At 37.9% G+C, this 17783-nt stretch overlaps 1 protein-coding gene across 1 annotated transcript; it reads right to left on the reverse strand.

The window, feature by feature from the left end:
* Window positions 1–964: 964 nt before the first annotated feature.
* Window positions 965–17602, reverse strand: LOC147065554 (tyrosyl-DNA phosphodiesterase 1-like). The gene is made up of 12 exons (XM_085957182.1): window positions 17431–17602; window positions 17034–17135; window positions 15664–15999; window positions 14105–14290; window positions 13407–13509; window positions 12864–12986; window positions 11896–11991; window positions 11595–11765; window positions 8994–9162; window positions 7700–7902; window positions 2515–2725; window positions 965–1605 (listed from the first exon to the last, which is right to left on the reverse strand). Exons 1-12 carry the CDS (start codon window positions 17462–17464, stop codon window positions 1471–1473), a joined length of 1869 nt encoding a protein of 622 aa, XP_085813308.1. The 5' UTR covers window positions 17465–17602; the 3' UTR covers window positions 965–1470.
* Between the last annotated feature and the right edge of the window lie 181 nt (window positions 17603–17783).

Consider the following 17783-nt stretch of genomic DNA (forward strand, 5'->3'; position numbering starts at 1 on the left):
CTTCAGAAAAAAAAATTTGTATATTTTTTATATTAAGTACATATTTTTAAAATTCTAAATAAAAAAACAAAACGTTTTATTTTAGAAATTGCGAGTTAGGTAGTTAGTGTAGGTATTAGAACATTTTCACTGTAGGTATCTATTTTTTATACTATACACTTAGGTGTAGTTGGCTTTAGGACATAGACCCAATGAGGTAGGTAACCGAATTGCTAACAACTAACAATTCGAAAATCTAATAAACTATTTTTTTCATTCAAGACTAAAATTTGGAGAGTCGGCTAGTAATGAAAGTAAGTACTGAAATTTGATTCCTTAATTCAAATCATAACAGCCGATTGCAAATATTAACATAATTTAATAAGCACTTCAGTTGTATGACTGTTAGTTTATTTCATTGTAATTTAGAAGGACATAGGTGGCTCAAAAATTGGTAAAGCAGATTGGCCGCATTGGGTCCCATCCGGTGTCATATTTTTTCCAGTAAGTATGTTTCTGCGGCGTTTCCAAATTACATACAGTCGAACTTGGTTATTACGATCACAGAAATAGCAAAATCTCGGATGAAATGAGGAAACATTCGTTGACATTTTAGTTTATGATTTTCTCCATATATTTATTCACTTTTATAACGAGCTAATTCTCGGGCATACCGAGCAAAACTGTTAATGTGTCGATTGTTTAAAAACAAAATTTTCGACCCTAAGCAATAAAATCCGACCGGGCAATTAACTAGACCGATGCCGCCGGGATCGGATTATGTTTATGACACTAGTTAAGGGTCCAAGTACCTAATTGGTGTTTTCGCTGACAACATTGAAAAAGTATCCACGCATATGGTTGAAATTGCATGTAAAAAATCCAAGCTTCGTGAAGTCAGTAGGTACCTACCAGCGCCGGCGGCTCAGCACTTCATTACAATAAACAACTTCTTTTGTAGTTTATAAATTTTTACAATGGTTTTCAGATTTTTTATGTTCTATGCTTAAATAGAAAGTGGCGCGAAAAATGTTATATAACAATATAACAAGTAAATTCAGACGGTCCCATCTTCTTTGTAATAACCAAGTTCGACTGTATGTAAATTCAAAATCGGTTGAAATATCTTCATAATGTGGATATTCTATATATGGGAGCGAAATTGCTAATTGATTAACCGCATAGTCACTTCGATACGGGAATCCAACGGAATGCAAAAGAAGCAACAGACCATAGCAGGATGTAGCTGCCATATACTTGGGATGCTATATTAGAAATCGGTCACTATGGACAGGAACAGGTAGAGAGAGTTGTTAGAGGTAGCCCGGAACCCCCTCTCCAGAAATTGTCGCTTTCTTGATTATGATAGATGACCTTGGCACAGTGCCGTTGAAACTGTCTGGTGTATCTAGTCCTGATTAGTTGCATAATATTTCACTATTTTTCCATGACCCTTCTCTCGCCCACATGTCTTTTGTGTGATTCTCTTTATTAATATCGAGCTTCCGCCATATACTCTTGAACCCAGGCAACTTTCCCAGCTGCATATGGAGACGGTGGCAAGTCGTAGGGAATCGGCAATCTATTTGTGTCATTCACCTCCACAGAAAAGAGGCTTTCTGATATCTGAAATAACAAAATATATCACTAAATGTATTATATTAAAATAGTTTGCTGAAAACTTTAAATGGAAATGGGGTGAAAACATTTTTCGAAAGAGAGATAAAGTTTTGGTCATCCAACCTAAGAGGTTGAAAACATCCGAAAGGTAGACCTAAAGGCCACTGAATCGATGATATACCAAGTTAAATTCTGCGGAAACACACGGAGAGTAATGAAATCTGCTTGTAGAAGCATTCATTTATCAGTTGTTCGATTCAGGCTGATGTGTGTAAGCCGTCTCACACATCTAAATTTGTCTCGACTGTAACACGTCGAATACGTCGATGAGATTTTGTTAGTGTTCACAGAACACACGTAACATGATGGACCTCCGCACACTGATGATAATAATAATAGTCTAATTGAAAGATGAACTCAATACTTTCGTCTTCTTCTTAGATTTCTGCGGTACCAATACATAATAATCGCTGTTTCGGCGTTTGATGACATTTTTGTGCAATAACATTATTTTTGTTGATGTTTCTAGACGTTATGACTGTCGTTAGGCAGATATGTGCGAGGGTTAAAGAAGCAACATGGATGCGACAATCCTACAAGGTTTGATTTATGGCTGGCCATTTTTTAATAAATTAGGTACTTAGGGCCCGATGCGTTTGTCGACATTATGTAAAAATAACCTAATCCCTATGCATAGATGACATTTTACCACAACAATCAATAACATGGCAACATCACTTTCCATGGTCAAAATTGTTACCATTTTTTAAAACTACGATTTTCTGTAAATTATTGAAATATTTTTTAATTGACATAAAAGACTAAAAGACTAAAATCTTCCAAATTTCAAATTAATAGTTAATATAAATTAAGTTAGTGATGCATACATAAATAAATTCAGTCGAATGTACTTACAACGAACTGCGGCAGGAATAGCACTCCGACTTCATAGGAATTAATACGAAGAGCCCGGTTGCCTTTGTTGAAGGCCCCCCAAGCAGACTTTGACATGTTGGCCGAAGTTAATACGAAATAGGCAGCCTTCTTAGAGTCGGGCGAGAGTCGAAGATAGCTCTTGATGTGCGGCATGGCTCTGTTACGACCTGAATGCACGGCCTGCCATTCACTGCAAATGGAAATGTGTCATTATAGTCATCATGATTTTATATCTTAATATCTCGAGGACCGCACTTTACTAACGGAATGAATTAATCACGTTATCACCGGCCTTCTGCGCGCTCTGAAGCGGAGATGGCAGGCCGTGATAACGTCAAGGTCAAAGCGGGGGTGGGGGACAGAAACGCACGGGGTATTTGGTCAAGGCTGGTTTATTTCATCGTATTGCAGGGTAGTCGTTACAGATACAGGTTATTGTCGTCGTTGGCGGTCGGCTGGTAATTGGCGGGCTGCAACGTGGTGTCGCGGGCTTGGCTGCTGGGGCTTCGCATCCGAGGCGATGCTCGCTGTCCGATGGGAGGTAGGGTCGGGGCTTGCGGCTTGGCGTGCTGCCGATGTCAGATGTGGTCTTTTTGGCGGGCTGTCCGGAATGCTGGCTTGGCTTCGCGTCCGAGGCGAGCGAAGGCGAGAAGAGATTTTGCGGTTGATGCTGTTGGTTCGGCGGTTGATGTCAGAGAGATGCTGGCTGGTCGACGTATCAGGCAAGAGAGAGCTTTCGCGCCCATCCAGATCCAACTGCCAGATTCGCGGCGTCCTGTTTTATCCGTCGGTCGGGAAGCTCCCTGTTTTACCGACGGATTGACTAGTGGCGGCGCGAGCGGCCGTTTTTGATAGACCGCGTCTGTTTTGGCGGGAATTTGACGAATTTGAATTTCAAGGAGACGGGTTCCGCTCGGCCGAGGGTTGCGATCACCGCGAAGAGTGGACGTAGGCTGTGGTATTTTGGGAAATATGATGGTTCAGTCCGCCCTTTGAGGTAGTCTCCTGTGGGAGACTTTCATCTGGTATCAAACGACCTCTCCGGGAAACGACCGAACCGTCGTCTTTTCCATCAGCCTACCGTCGCTTGTCCTTGGGGCCGGTTCACCTCTGTGCAGCTTTGACGCGTCCGATGGTCTTGGCGTGCTTGAGGCTCTTTCGTGTCAAAACTGCTGAGGTTTCCACTTCCACATGGTGGTTCCCTCGAATCGACCAGCTCATCGCATCCTTGGGCCGTCGAAGAGTGAGGTGGGACCTGTTGCGCCTGCTAGTCGCCGCCATTGTGTGACTAGAGACCAGGGCACCAATCTCAGCTTCCTCGTGAGGTTTTCGCGGAGGTGTCAGACATGTCAGTCAGGGACACTCCGTGATAGCGCCGGTTCCAAGAATAGACGTCTGGTGATGGGGTCTGGTGTTGGAAGTGGGATCTTGAGTTCTTGAGCGTCGTCTTCTCGCACGTCCAAGGCGTCGAAGCGGTTTGGCCATAGGTGTCGTAGTTTTAAGGCGGGCGTGACATCCTCGCTGGCGTCGGATGTTTGTCGATTAATGCTGGGGGTCTTGCTGTGTCCCTGGAATCTTGGCTTCCGCTTCAGTCTTCTTGGTCCCTCAGGTTGCAGATCCGATGTAGCCTTGGGCCGTCGGCGATTGAGGCGGTGTCTGATGTATCTGCTGGTCACCGCCGGTTGGGCAACCAGAGACCAGGCGACCAACCTCGGTCTGCCGTAAGGTATATCACGAAGGTGCTGGGCGTCGCGCCGGGGCACTCCGTGATAATGCCGGTGCCAAATGGTAAGCGGCTGGTTATGGGGTTTGGTACTGAAGCTTGACCTTGGGTCTTTGCGAGGAGTGTCGTCTTCCAGTGCGTTAAGACTCGCTAGGCTTGATAAGGCTAGTGGTTATGCTAGGCGAGACATCCGCGCTGGTGGCAGATGTTTCGCCTGGGTTTGAGGTACGAGCGCCGTTGGCTGGCACCTCGCTGTGCTGGGTGACGTCGGTCACGAAGAGCGTCGGCGTCGGTAGCCGGGGCATCTCCGTGTAGCGTCGCGACGCCGTTGGCCATGACATCTTACGTATTCCTCCGTGGGCCAGGGTCGACGGATGATACCGCTGGTCGGAGGAACATAACGATGCTGCTGTCACGTCTTGCGATGGAGCCGATGTCGATGATGCTGTTGTCGGGCGCCACTGGGGTGCTGATGTCCAGTGTTCGGGACCACGCGGCTTTTGCGCGGCCCCCAGCATTGTCTGGCTATGCTTTCTACATCGAATGAATTCGCGAGAGTACGTTCCGCGCGATCTCGTGCGTCATTTCCGCTGCGAGAAACGCATCGCCGCGTGTCTCGATGTCGCGATTGCACGCGCGAAACAAGGTCAATTTGACATTGTAAATACCGGCCGTGTGTTTCTCCCCCGGTAGAGTGAGTACTCGCAAATGTCACTGCTTGAGGAAGTTCACAGTTGTACTCACTCTGCTGGCGTATCTCAGGGTCGATGCTGGCTCCGGTGGACACAATCCTGCCCACAAGCCCCACGTTGACGGCGATCAACTTATCACCGGCCTTCTGCGCGCTCTGAAGCGGAGATGGCAGGCCGTGATAACGTCAAGGTCAAAGCGGGGGTGGGGGACAGAAACGCACGGGGTATTTGGTCAAGGCTGGTTTATTTCATCGTATTGCAGGGTAGTCGTTACAGATACAGGTTATTGTCGTCGTTGGCGGTCGGCTGGTAATTGGCGGGCTGCAACGTGGTGTCGCGGGCTTGGCTGCTGGGGCTTCGCATCCGAGGCGATGCTCGCTGTCCGATGGGAGGTAGGGTCGGGGCTTGCGGCTTGGCGTGCTGCCGATGTCAGATGTGGTCTTTTTGGCGGGCTGTCCGGAATGCTGGCTTGGCTTCGCGTCCGAGGCGAGCGAAGGCGAGAAGAGATTTTGCGGTTGATGCTGTTGGTTCGGCGGTTGATGTCAGAGAGATGCTGGCTGGTCGACGTATCAGGCAAGAGAGAGCTTTCGCGCCCATCCAGATCCAACTGCCAGATTCGCGGCGTCCTGTTTTATCCGTCGGTCGGGAAGCTCCCTGTTTTACCGACGGATTGACTAGTGGCGGCGCGAGCGGCCGTTTTTGATAGACCGCGTCTGTTTTGGCGGGAATTTGACGAATTTGAATTTCAAGGAGACGGGTTCCGCTCGGCCGAGGGTTGCGATCACCGCGAAGAGTGGACGTAGGCTGTGGTATTTTGGGAAATATGATGGTTCAGTCCGCCCTTTGAGGTAGTCTCCTGTGGGAGACTTTCATCTGGTATCAACGTAAGTCGAGGACTTACTGTGTATTTTATTTATTCAATACTGAATATGCACAAGATTTAAGAACAATAAATTTGTTATATAATACCATTAATGCTCACATGAAATAATACTATTTCATAATATGACCATTAAAGGTTGATTATGGATGATTAGAAAAGAGAAGGCATCATAATGACAAAAATATTATTCCTACAATGTTTACTGATTTTTCAGGTTCGCTAACAAATCCCGAATGGAATTCTTCATTTTCAACCATCTCACAGCCTTCACTGCTGCTTACAACCGCCGCCCCATTTGTTAACCCATTGGAGACAAGCTTGATTTTGCAGGATCAATTATTGAAATTGATGTATCTCATTTATTATTCATTTAATTCGAATAAATCCTTTAAATATTTATAGGTATTGAGCAGGGAACACAAAATCAATGGGAACTGAAATACTTAATAGGTGTGGAGTAACTGGCAACCGATCGAGTGTGGAAGAATATGAGATAAATTTAAACACGTGTCAAGAATACATCATTCTAAGCTTGTCCTTAGTTCTGACAATTGCTATCGGTTTATGCACTGACACTCATTCAATATTGGTGTATTTGAAGGTTTCAACACACACTATTGCACAGGACACACATTCAAAACCCTGCTTTCAAATGTGGTGTTTTGGGGTATAGCATATCTGAATTCTATTTATTAATCTGTTTAGTGGTGTTGAATTATTCTACTATCGATTTATGTTTTAAGTTAACTTTTTATATCAATGGAATCAAGAAAACATGTAAAATGTTTTTTTTTTGTGTTTTTTTTACCCTTTTTTATACAAAACGACAAAGGTACAAAGTTCATAATAGTACTAAATGATAAAAGAGAAATATAATTAAATAGTAGGTAAATATAAATAATACTTTTCAAGAAATTTATAAGCTGGAGAACCATTATATGTTTTTTTAAGCGTCAATTACATTGAGCTTCTTTACGAGCTGTTTGTTGGCGAATTTATAATCTGCCTGTAAAGTCGCCCAGTGTAATCATCGAACAAGCTAACAAGTAGGTTGTAAACATTCTACCGAGAAAAGTTGAAAGCCGGTCAACTTTACACGCTACACGCCGGTGTGTGGGCCTACTGCGTCTGCGCAGTAGCAATCTCCCGGTAAAAAAACGAACTACGTTCTGTCAAAATAGTCGCTGGCTTGTGGCTTCTTAGCGAATGGAAAGTTTTGTGTGTAATCATCAAATAGCAGTAGCTGAATCGCCCGCTTTTAAATTCCCCAACAAACAGCTCGTAAAGAAGCTCAATGTAATTGACGCTTTAATCTCTCAAATATCTAGTCACTATTTTGATAAATCTAAATAAAAATACATTATGTAAATCAAATAATTTTTGAAAAATATATCAGCCTCTATATAAATAACATCATAAAATGTTGGCTAAATCTATTATTAACTAATCTCATCTAATTAACTCATTGACCGCTGACGGCACAGCTGTTGTGCCCTCATTAGGGGGCCAATAGATATAATTAGGATGTTATTTAAATGTGGTAATTAAATAGTAATTAAACGCTCCGCGGCGAAACGGTTAAAAGTGTTTTTTATCATTTCCTGCATCCTGTAACAGCGGTGCCAGATTGGCGCTGATTGTCTCCAATGGGTTTAATATAAATTTATGTAATACTGGAAGTGTTGATGGTTAGGGTCACAATCCAACATTTTTAATATGTAATACCTAGTTAGCGCTATAGCTTGCATAATTTAACAAACAATACAGATTGCAGTTGTGGACTTTTATTTCAATTACGTACGTAATTAACTAAAACAATAAACCCGGCTTAATATTCTGGTAAATGATATTTTAAATAAAACATACTGCATAAACTTGTCAAGCCAAGGTTGCTTTTCGTGTATTTTATTTGAATAGGGCAAACAGCCACCGCCCAGGAGGTTGTCGTGGGATTGCCTGACAGCTTGCAGCGACGGGTAAATCATCCGGAGCGATGGTATTCTGGTTTGCAGAGGTGATCTTGTGTTCGACATACAAAACTGCGCTTGGAAATCTCCAGTCAGCCACAACTGAAAAAATCTTATTTGATTAGCATTATAACGCCTGTACACGTGCACGGATTTACTGGCACTAATAGTGTGTAAATTCAACTATCGAGATAATAACTGTTTACACATAAAAATGCTGACTGTCTCGTCATTCTCATTCTTCAAGCATAAGCGTGACGCGTTGTTGTCATTGAATAGTGCTGTTAGATAGGTTGTGAAAATTTGTAAACATCAAAATGCGCTACGCAACGTAGTTTGTATTTTTTAAATTGTTCAACTGCGCAAGTTCCAACTATTGTGTGGAAATTCAGAAGCTTCTGAACTTTTTTGATCCATGCATGCAATCTTGCAACTTGCATGACAATACGTACATTTTCTTCTCATGGCTACAATAATAGGTATTGTCAGCAGTAAATATATGCATGTGTAAACGGGGTATTAAGGCGAAGTACAATGCTACGGTAGTTTTACGACAGAATACGAAGCGCACAATTTAATACAATTTTCTAATAATTTACATTTTAAAGAGGTTTCCATGTACATTATATTGTAATTGTAATTGAAAAAAATATTGATTTTCCTAAAAAACTAGAAATCTTTTTTTATATCAACAATAATAAATATATATAAAAAAATTACTTTAGAAAAGCTAATCATTTGTCCATAGAATTAGTTAATCATAACTGTGTATATGCACTGTTAACCCGGTCGCACATAGAAAATTGTCCCAATTAGGATATGGACATAAATCAAACCCGGGCGCAATGTTGCAACTTTATTCATAACGCAAATGATAGACCATATCTGGGACAGTGACATCACGCGTTTACCCGAAATGAATGAAAACATTTTGTTATTCTACCTGTGCCCCATGTCATGTGGAACTATATACACATGACAAGCAGATGTTTCGTTTTACCAAAAATGTTGTACCGATGCTATGTGCAATAATAGATTAACTTACATAATATGTTTTGTATCAATATCACATTAATATATTCAAAGTGTTGCAGTCGAGACGAGTTTCTATGTGCGACCCGGACTTACATGTAAATACTGCTGAACAATACACAAATACATGACGTCAAGTTTATAATTCTTGGATTGTTTACCTTAGGTTCCTTTCCGTAGCTTCCGATACTAGAAGCCTGTGCTATGAAATCCCATTTATCATTCTCAGTGGTCGGTATTTCACAGTGCTTTTTAAGAAGTGTTCCGATGCGGCTTAGTCCCCAATCATTACCAAAATGACCACCTGGCACAGACGCAACAAAGAATACACTGGAAAAAGAAAATGAGATTCTTTAATTAAAAAAATCATAATGCATATGAATTTTTTAATTATAGAGGGACTATTAAAATGTATATTGCAATTAAGATACTAGACTGCGATATGCTTAAACGTGGTGGTGTTAGTGTCATTACGTAAGTGTTGATTACTTTTGAGTACTCCATTTTAAACGTGCTCAAGGCCCACTATATTCAGGCTGCAGCATGAAACTGTGAATTTCGATCGTAGCGCTAGTTATTGCTTATATTTCGTTTGCAATATGGTAAAATGTTTGTAGAAAATGATGATTGTTTCATATTGAAAAAAAAAATGGTAATACATACTGTTATTGATATGAACAAAATAATATGCAATGAAAATCTTCAATTATTGCGAACAACACATACATAGACCCTTCCAAACTAACCCATCCCGCATCACACTTGGTCTTAATCGAGCGTATCATGTGGCCCTATGTTTGTATGAAGCATCAGCAGTTTTCTATGCCTGGGAATGTCTCAGGAGCAGATATTCAAGATTGAAGTCGCCACATACTCAAGAGTGCTTTCACATTTCATTCGAAGTTACACAATAACTAGCGCAACCAGGGAACTCAGAAATAATGGGAACTGAAATACCTAACGGGTAAGGAGAAGCAGGCAACCGATCTCGAGTAAGGAAGAATACGGGATAAATTTAAACACGTGTCAAGAATATGTCATACGTTGAATACTAACAATTGCTCTCGGTTTATGTATTGATGCTCATTTAATATTAGTGTATTACACACACTATTGCACGTTTATAATGCGTGGTTCATTTTTGTAGGCCACTCACATTCAAAAGCCTGCTTCAAAATTTACTGTATTGGTATATAGCCTATTGGAATTATATTTATTAATCTGTTCTGTGAGCACTATGATCACAACTCGCTATTTAGTGCAGTGTCTTGATTATAGACAGCCTTGAACATATTGAACGTAGTAAATCGATATAATATATAAAATATAATAAAATAATAAAAGTCTAACTCATCGGTAGAGTTTGGGATAAAGAACACGGACAGCTGGCAATAAAACACTTTCATTAAATTGTTTTTACCATCACTTTGCTTAGCATTTCTTGATGTATATTGTATAACTTGGAAAAATCAATTCATACAGTTATCAGTAAATCAATTCACAATAAAAAAAATCATCAAACACGAAACATAGACAAGACTTAGTACAAGTGTATAATATGAATACACCATTAACAATTCAGGGTGAAAAAATTGCTTATTAATTAATTAATGTTGTCTATCAGTAAAACCGGCACATAAATAAAAAAAATTTTAACTGGCAAAATGCACTTTCCCACTTTTATCAGAATTTTTAGTTTAGAGAATAGCTAAATATCACAGAAAGCCATGTTAGGAAAGTAGGTAGTCTGACGAACTACAAGAGTGCTGTTTGGTCAAGAAAGACTGAATCAGATCCGATGAATAAGTTCACCCATTCTACTCACGAGCTCAGACAATCTCTGCAAGGCCAAATCCTCACTCAAAATAGAATGTACCGAATCAGTGATTATCTCTACCTCGTCTGCAACTTCTCAGACGGTGAGATGACAATCTACCAAAGACTGTACATGGTTAACAGCCTCGTTATTTCAGTTAGTTGTGGCCCTACCGGAACGTGAGTTGCTCTTCACTAACGAGCGGTCATCTTTGAACCGGTTATACCACTTCTTAATTTTTTTGATGCCCATGGTATTGTCGCCAAAGGCCTACTCTTCGGAATTGTTTCCATTTAGGTATCGTTAAGCTTGATGGAAAGTTTTATGCAATATCGCTGCTGAAGTTGTTCTGTTATTTTGTGTGAAATGAAATGCTGGTAACTTTGGGTCTCTGCAGGCGGGAAAAAACCCATAAAATATGAAGGTACTCTTCACTTTTCCAACGTAAGGAAACCAACCGACCTTTATTTGTTTTGGCAGAAAAAACAAAGGTCGGATACATTTTGTACAGCCTTGTTTGCGTATTTAAGAAAAGTTATGGCTTTAAAGCTGACTATGTGATTTTGGAAAAGTGATTGATCTGAAAAAATGCATAGCCGAGTGACTAATACACCTTAAATTATAGTGATTTTTAATATTTTTTTTTTCCGACCATGTCCGATCCTAATAGGATCATATGAGCATCCACAGGGTAGAAGTTTGTATTGACAGATTTTGTTTTTTACGAGAAATGGATGTCAGCCGCTTGCTCAACCTATTAGGTCCACACCCTGACTCACACACAAATTGAAAAACAATATGTACTTGCCAGACCCAGGATTCGAACCTGGGACCCACAGCGTTATAGTCCAACGCTTAAGCGGCGCGGCCACCGTGGGCGTTCTAATATATATATTTAACAAAAAACAATGTAATAGTCAATATAATATTATTATGACAGTTTTACTTGATTTCGCTGAAGTCACAATGTTTCACAAGTTCGATATATTGGGACAGACACGGCATAGCATATGTACTGAGGTACTGTATAAGCGAGCGTTTAAATCCAGTCGGAGACTCTCCCTTGGTGATGTCTGAAGGATCTGAAAGCTGAGGGCATCTGGGACTCAGCCATAATCTTAAACAAAAACAATTACACAGACACCTTAATACAAAATATCGAATCAATAAAAGTGAAGACTAAAGTGTTTGGCGACATCAATAATTGAATATTATATGTCATTTTTAATACTTATAAATTGTATTACCCTTGTGTGCGGTTATCCCAATCATCGATGTACAGATTAGCCGTTGATATGACTATACGCATAGATTTATCATCATAGGATAAAATTGACATTTTCCTGAAACATAAAAGGAAAGTAAGTTATTAATATGAATCAATTTGAAAGAAAAACACTCCTTTGTATCTATGCCATATCAGAATAAGCGCGGAAGAAGGCATTTACACCATTCAAAGCCTCGGTCAAAAGAATGGGCTTACAAATAAATGTGGTGGATAAAAATGAAATAAATTCCCACAAGAAACAGCACCTAAATTGGATATTGGCATGCACAAGTTTGATACAGTCAACAGTTTTGTTATCGACATTGGTTCTCTCGTGATATCAGCAAATGAATGCTTTTTCATCTTTTATGAACTCCATAGCTACAAGTAAAGATTCGTATTATGAACCCATCATCAGAGCATTTAGTTCTGAACATTTAGTACCTATACCTATATAAACAATTCTCACTCGGAGCATTTGAAATATACAGTAAAACCTCGTTAATACGAATTCCACGGGACCGAAAATCGAAAAAAAATTCGAATTACGAATTATGAAATGTATGGGGAAAAATATTAAAATTAAAATTTTTTTTTTTTTTGATTTTCATTAATATCGTTTACGATCATAGATGTGTCTACCAAATTTCCGGTGCCGTGTGTGTTAATGGGTCATAAAATGTCAGGATTATTTTTATTACCTTCTTAAAATAAGTAATTTATGATCAATACATGTCACAATTTTCAATAACTAGCTCATGAAATAGTGTACTTTATTACGATTTATTGAATATTTTTATATGCCAGGACTCTGAAATAATTTCGAATTACGAAAATAATGTTCAAGGGACTTTTTTTTCGCGAAAATTTCGAATTACGGCGAATTTCGAATTATCCGTGTTCTTATTAACGAGGTTCTACTGTAGGTAACATTCTGGAATAACTTACGTATGATGTATTCCAAAGGCATTCCCCATGTTAATCTGATGAGCTTGGATATTAGGTCTTGTCTTATTTATTGCCTTTAGGTCCTCGGACTCCGCTCCGTAAAGAATTGTCAACGGTTTATCACTACAAAATACATAAATATTAATATGAATAGTTCTTGTATGATATGACATATATAAATTTATGTGAAACAAAATAGCCAAGATTTCTAAAGTTGCAGGTTACCAAATAAAAAACAAGATGGAACTAAGCCTGACTAGTAATCACTATGGTTAACCGCAAAAAGAAATTTGACCACGTTGCTCACTAGCTACTGCGATGTCAACCTGCAGTTGATGTAATTAAACAATGAAAATATCAAAATTCATCTCCAGCGATCACCTCCATAATACATGTATAGTGGTAATTATATAATTCTATGATGATACTATTACACACTATTTTGCTATTCATAACATCATTGTAAATTAGTCTAATGTGTAAAATTGTTAATTTCAAAATGAAGTGTTTGGAATTGCTGATAATATTGACATGTAAACATACCTGTAGCCGGCAAAATAATATTGTGCTAGAAGCCATCCTAAGTCAACCATGAAATTGATTTGAAGTGAACTCTGCAACATTCCCAGACTGCGATCCAATAATTCTATATTGTAAATAAATAACAATTTTATTATAGTGCCTCATATATGACTCGATCCGTATTAGGATGTCATATAGCTGGAATATACATGCTGTCTCGCTTTGACATTTCTTTCATGAAGTGACCAATAGAATTTATTGCAATACCGTGTGGTATCTAATATCAACATTTGTTAATACAATGTAACATTTTACAAATATCAGTGGAGTTTTAAATTCAACAATTTATATTTTTAATTGGTAATGATAGTAATGCAATGACATACTAATAAAACTGTAGTTACATAGCATGTTCAATTCTTGTTTGATGATTCAATAAAATATTTCGGGGTATTGGTGGAAAAGTTATAGGTAAGGCTGCACGAGCATACCTGAATTTGACCGAGAGGAAGGCGTACCAACTTATATTTTCACCATGTTACGAATTACCAATTATTATGGTAGATAACCACCTTCTGTATGGAATTGCTTCCGTGTTAATTTGGACCAATAAAAATAACGGAAAAGTGTTACCTTGTTAACAGTTAAGAATAGCTATGCTGAGTCCCTTAATTTCGAAGCAATGTGTTGCATTAAATTTGTTGACGGAATTATATTACCTTGGAATGTAATCGAAAGAGGCTGGGAATGCGTTTGCGGTGCTGATGATATTGTAGTAAAAAACATGTAATACGGAGAGGCATTCTTATGTTTCTTGTCCATTTGTCCTTTTGGAGCAACCACCGCAAAGAAGTCTTCAATTCGTCTTGGTACCGCACCACCAGTATTAGGTTGATTGGTTTTAACTGAAATTCAAACACAAGTAATATACTAAGAAATAAAGTTACAGAGAATCTGCTCCATTATCGGCAAACATAATATATTGAATACTTATTGGAGTTGGTGCTGTAAATTCAGTTGAAGGAAATGATGCCGAGAAGCTAATCGTGATAGAAAACAGTAGGATGATGAAATCCAGACATTTTAGACTTATGATTTTAGTGCGGTTGAATTGGTAACATAGCAATATTAACATTCTCTACCCTTGGCACAATATTATAAAATGTTGACTATAAAATATTCATTACCTACATCTTTGGTGACCTTTTGACGTTATATTTTGTATGTAACATTTGCGATTATTTGTGATTGATGCGATCTAATTAATTATTCTAAACAGTGATGGTTCAGCGTATTTGGCTGTTTATCTATATGTACAATGATTGACGCATTCTAACTCTTTTAACAGGTAGTTATAGTTATAGCTACATTATTATATTATTTGTATGATAATGTAAATGTTTTGGTTCCGATAAAAGTTCACCTCGTTTTGTGTTCAAAAAATGATCAATGTATGTAGAGATTACAAAAACGATTCCATCTATTCAAGTATCAGGCATTATCAATGATCTGTATATTAAATAACTTTAAAATTATCTTGAATTGCTTGTATTTTTTTGCCACAGATGCTGTCGATAACAGGGTGAAGTTTGCTACAAGTGAATCTACAATGCGAAATGAAACGCAGCTAATTTAATCATTTTGTCACTATACCTACTACTTCATATTATTATAATATTATATAAAACACTAAAATATTGCCAGCATCAATGATTATAGTAAAAACTTAATTTATTCAATATCTATGGAATGGATCAGTTACAGTGTTGCCAAATGCACTATAATTATAGTATTTATACTATAATTTTGGTCCGCGTACTATGTACGATATAAAACAGGTATAGTACGTCCAAAATACTATAATTTTGAATATCGGAAAAAATATGTAAAAAGTACTAAAATTTTAATATTTCCGTACGATAAATTGGTGCAAAATACTATAATTTTGCAATATAAGAAGATTTGGAGAACTAAGGAAAAAATTGCTCAAAAACCGTAAAAAAATCCCTTGACTTTGGTTTAAAAGTAAATTTCTTGAATTCTTCGGTAAGCATTTTTGGTCGGAAGTGGTACCTAAATAAAAAGGGGTCTCGGAGTTTCTCAAATTCTCCGTTATTTTTTTCTGAGAAACAAAAAACCTATACATTTTCAACAGATGACAATGTGTACTATATTTTTTCCCCAAATACTATAATTTTGGAGGCTCGGTACTATAATTCCACTTTGAAAGATGGCAACACTGATCAGTTAACACATTCTTACAGGAGTAGATTCTCACCTGTAGGCTGGCTTGGAGTGGTCACTGGTGTCTTGGTAGTATCAGGTTTTGAAGAATAAGATGTGTTTTTAGTACTATAAGAATTACTAGAACTTGCAACATTGGAGTTTTGGTAATCGTTATTTTTATTTTCAGTTACCATAGTCTTTTCCTCATTCTTTTTAACCTCCGCTGAGATAGTGGTATTATTTTTAGTCGGATTTTCTGTGTCTGTAGAGTAAATGTTGCAATCTATAAGAATTCTCAATTGCTGTACTATTATTTCTTTCTGGAACTGGAGACTACTGGGTATTTTAAAGTCACCGTGTCCCTGGTATTCGGATAGAATTTTCTCCACTAAAATGACAAAAAAAAATTCAATGAATAGATACTCTTGCACACCTATTTTCAACCCCAGTGCCGCAATAGTTTACTGGTAACAGATTACCGTAAAGGCTCGCACCAAAGAGTTCTGTGTTCTTGGGGATTCCCAGCCCAACTGAAAGATGTTGGTGCTACCAATCAGAATCATTGTAATAAACTGATGCAATTGATATAATATTAATAGCATAATAGTATGAAGTTTGCTACAATGGAATCCGCAATTCGAAATAAACTGTTACTTATTAAAAAATTAGTCCACAGGTTCTTTGTTCAACTTCACTTTCATATATTTAAGGTCGGTCTAGTGAGTAAAGAAGGATTTCTTTTAACATCTTTGGTGTTCTAGCATTCTCCAGAAATATAAACTAAAGTACACCTTAGTAACTTTCATTTAAAGTAAATTTGCATTCTTGAAGTTGTCCGTAAATCAAAATAGGTATATGTATGATTTGCCAACTTCCTAATTGTCGCATTAAAATAAATCTTTACATTGAATTCTTTTAAATAATCCTTAAATTCAGTTGGATTGAAATTCTATATAGTGAGTGTCTGTTAAATTTTAAGATTGACAGAAAATCAACCCAGGAGCCCAGGGTCACTATAGTAGAAAGATGAGGAACCCAGAGTTCAAAGGGTTAAGTCAAGGCTGATGCATTGGATTACGGGTTAAGATGGTAGTGCTAATTATTGAGAATTTTCGAATGCAATTAGGAACCTAACCTGATCGCAGTACATCAAGATTTTCGATTGTATATTTCGTACACATCAATTAATGTATTACCATCACTTTCTACAAACAGTTTACTATTGTACTTGTAGTATGAGCAATAACTAGCACTACGATCGAAGTCTACAGTTTCATGATACAGCCTGACTATTATAGTGGGCCTTGGTGTGTAATAGGTCGCTTGAACATATTCCTGGATATTATGTTGAAAATAGAATCATCATTAGGGGTAATGATAACAAAGAAGCCTTAAGAGTACCTATTAGGAAAAAAGTCTTACAGTGTAAATGACTACATTCTTTGAAATGATGAGGATTCTTCCGATAACAGTTCTCCGCGTACGTACACTCTTTTTTCATCTTTTTGGCTTGATTATTAATGTCTGAAAAGTAAAAAGATTTTTATTAAAACTTATATATTCATAACTACGGTGCAATCAGTTACCCGTCTTGTCTTAAGTTTCTGCGCATGGTAATCTAATGAATTACTTAGAAATATTCATAAATATTTATATATTCAGGCGTTCTTATCCCTCACGGACAGATAACTCGACGTAATATTGGTATAAATAAAAAAATTGAATTTATTCATACATAGATTGAACCAGATATTAACTCATCAAATTACGTCAGTAAACAAATCAAATCATGTTAATTCAATCGAACGTATTTATTAACCTGGGCCATTCCTTTTCAGAGCAAACTTATCCATGGCAGATTAAGTAAGTATTAATAAGAAAAGTAACAAAAGTCCATCAGTATTGCAGAAAATGTTTTGGGATTTTGACATATTTTTCAAACATCTACATGTAGAAACTTGCTGTCAAAATGCAGGGACACCAACAACATCAAATCATTTCAGTGTGGCATACTAAGAAAATTTACTGTACAAAATATTTAAAATAAGCGGCTTTCTATTTTAATCAAAATATATTTTCAAATATTAGATCATAAGTATATTTGAGAACATCTCAATATATAAAAAGTGCTACATGCTATTGATTGGAATATTTTTTATGAAAGATTAAAGA

This window comes from Rhyacophila brunnea, unplaced genomic scaffold (genome assembly GCF_057557595.1).
Source record: "Rhyacophila brunnea isolate RB1 unplaced genomic scaffold, BYU_Rbru_1.0 scaffold_6, whole genome shotgun sequence".
NCBI classification, from domain to species: Eukaryota; Metazoa; Arthropoda; class Insecta; order Trichoptera; family Rhyacophilidae; genus Rhyacophila; species Rhyacophila brunnea.

Bases quoted from the DNA above. Each gene is read 5' to 3' on its own strand.
- LOC147065554 (XM_085957182.1), bottom strand. From the start codon at position 17,464: ATGGATAAGTTTGCTCTGAAAAGGAATGGCCCAG. The intron at 12,987-13,406 runs GTATGTTTACAT...TGTATTTTGTAG, and splicing joins TATTATTTTGCCGGCTACAG to TGATAAACCGTTGACAATTC. The intron at 11,766-11,895 runs GTAATACAATTT...TTTTTGTTTAAG, and splicing joins TGGGATAACCGCACACAAGG to ATTATGGCTGAGTCCCAGAT.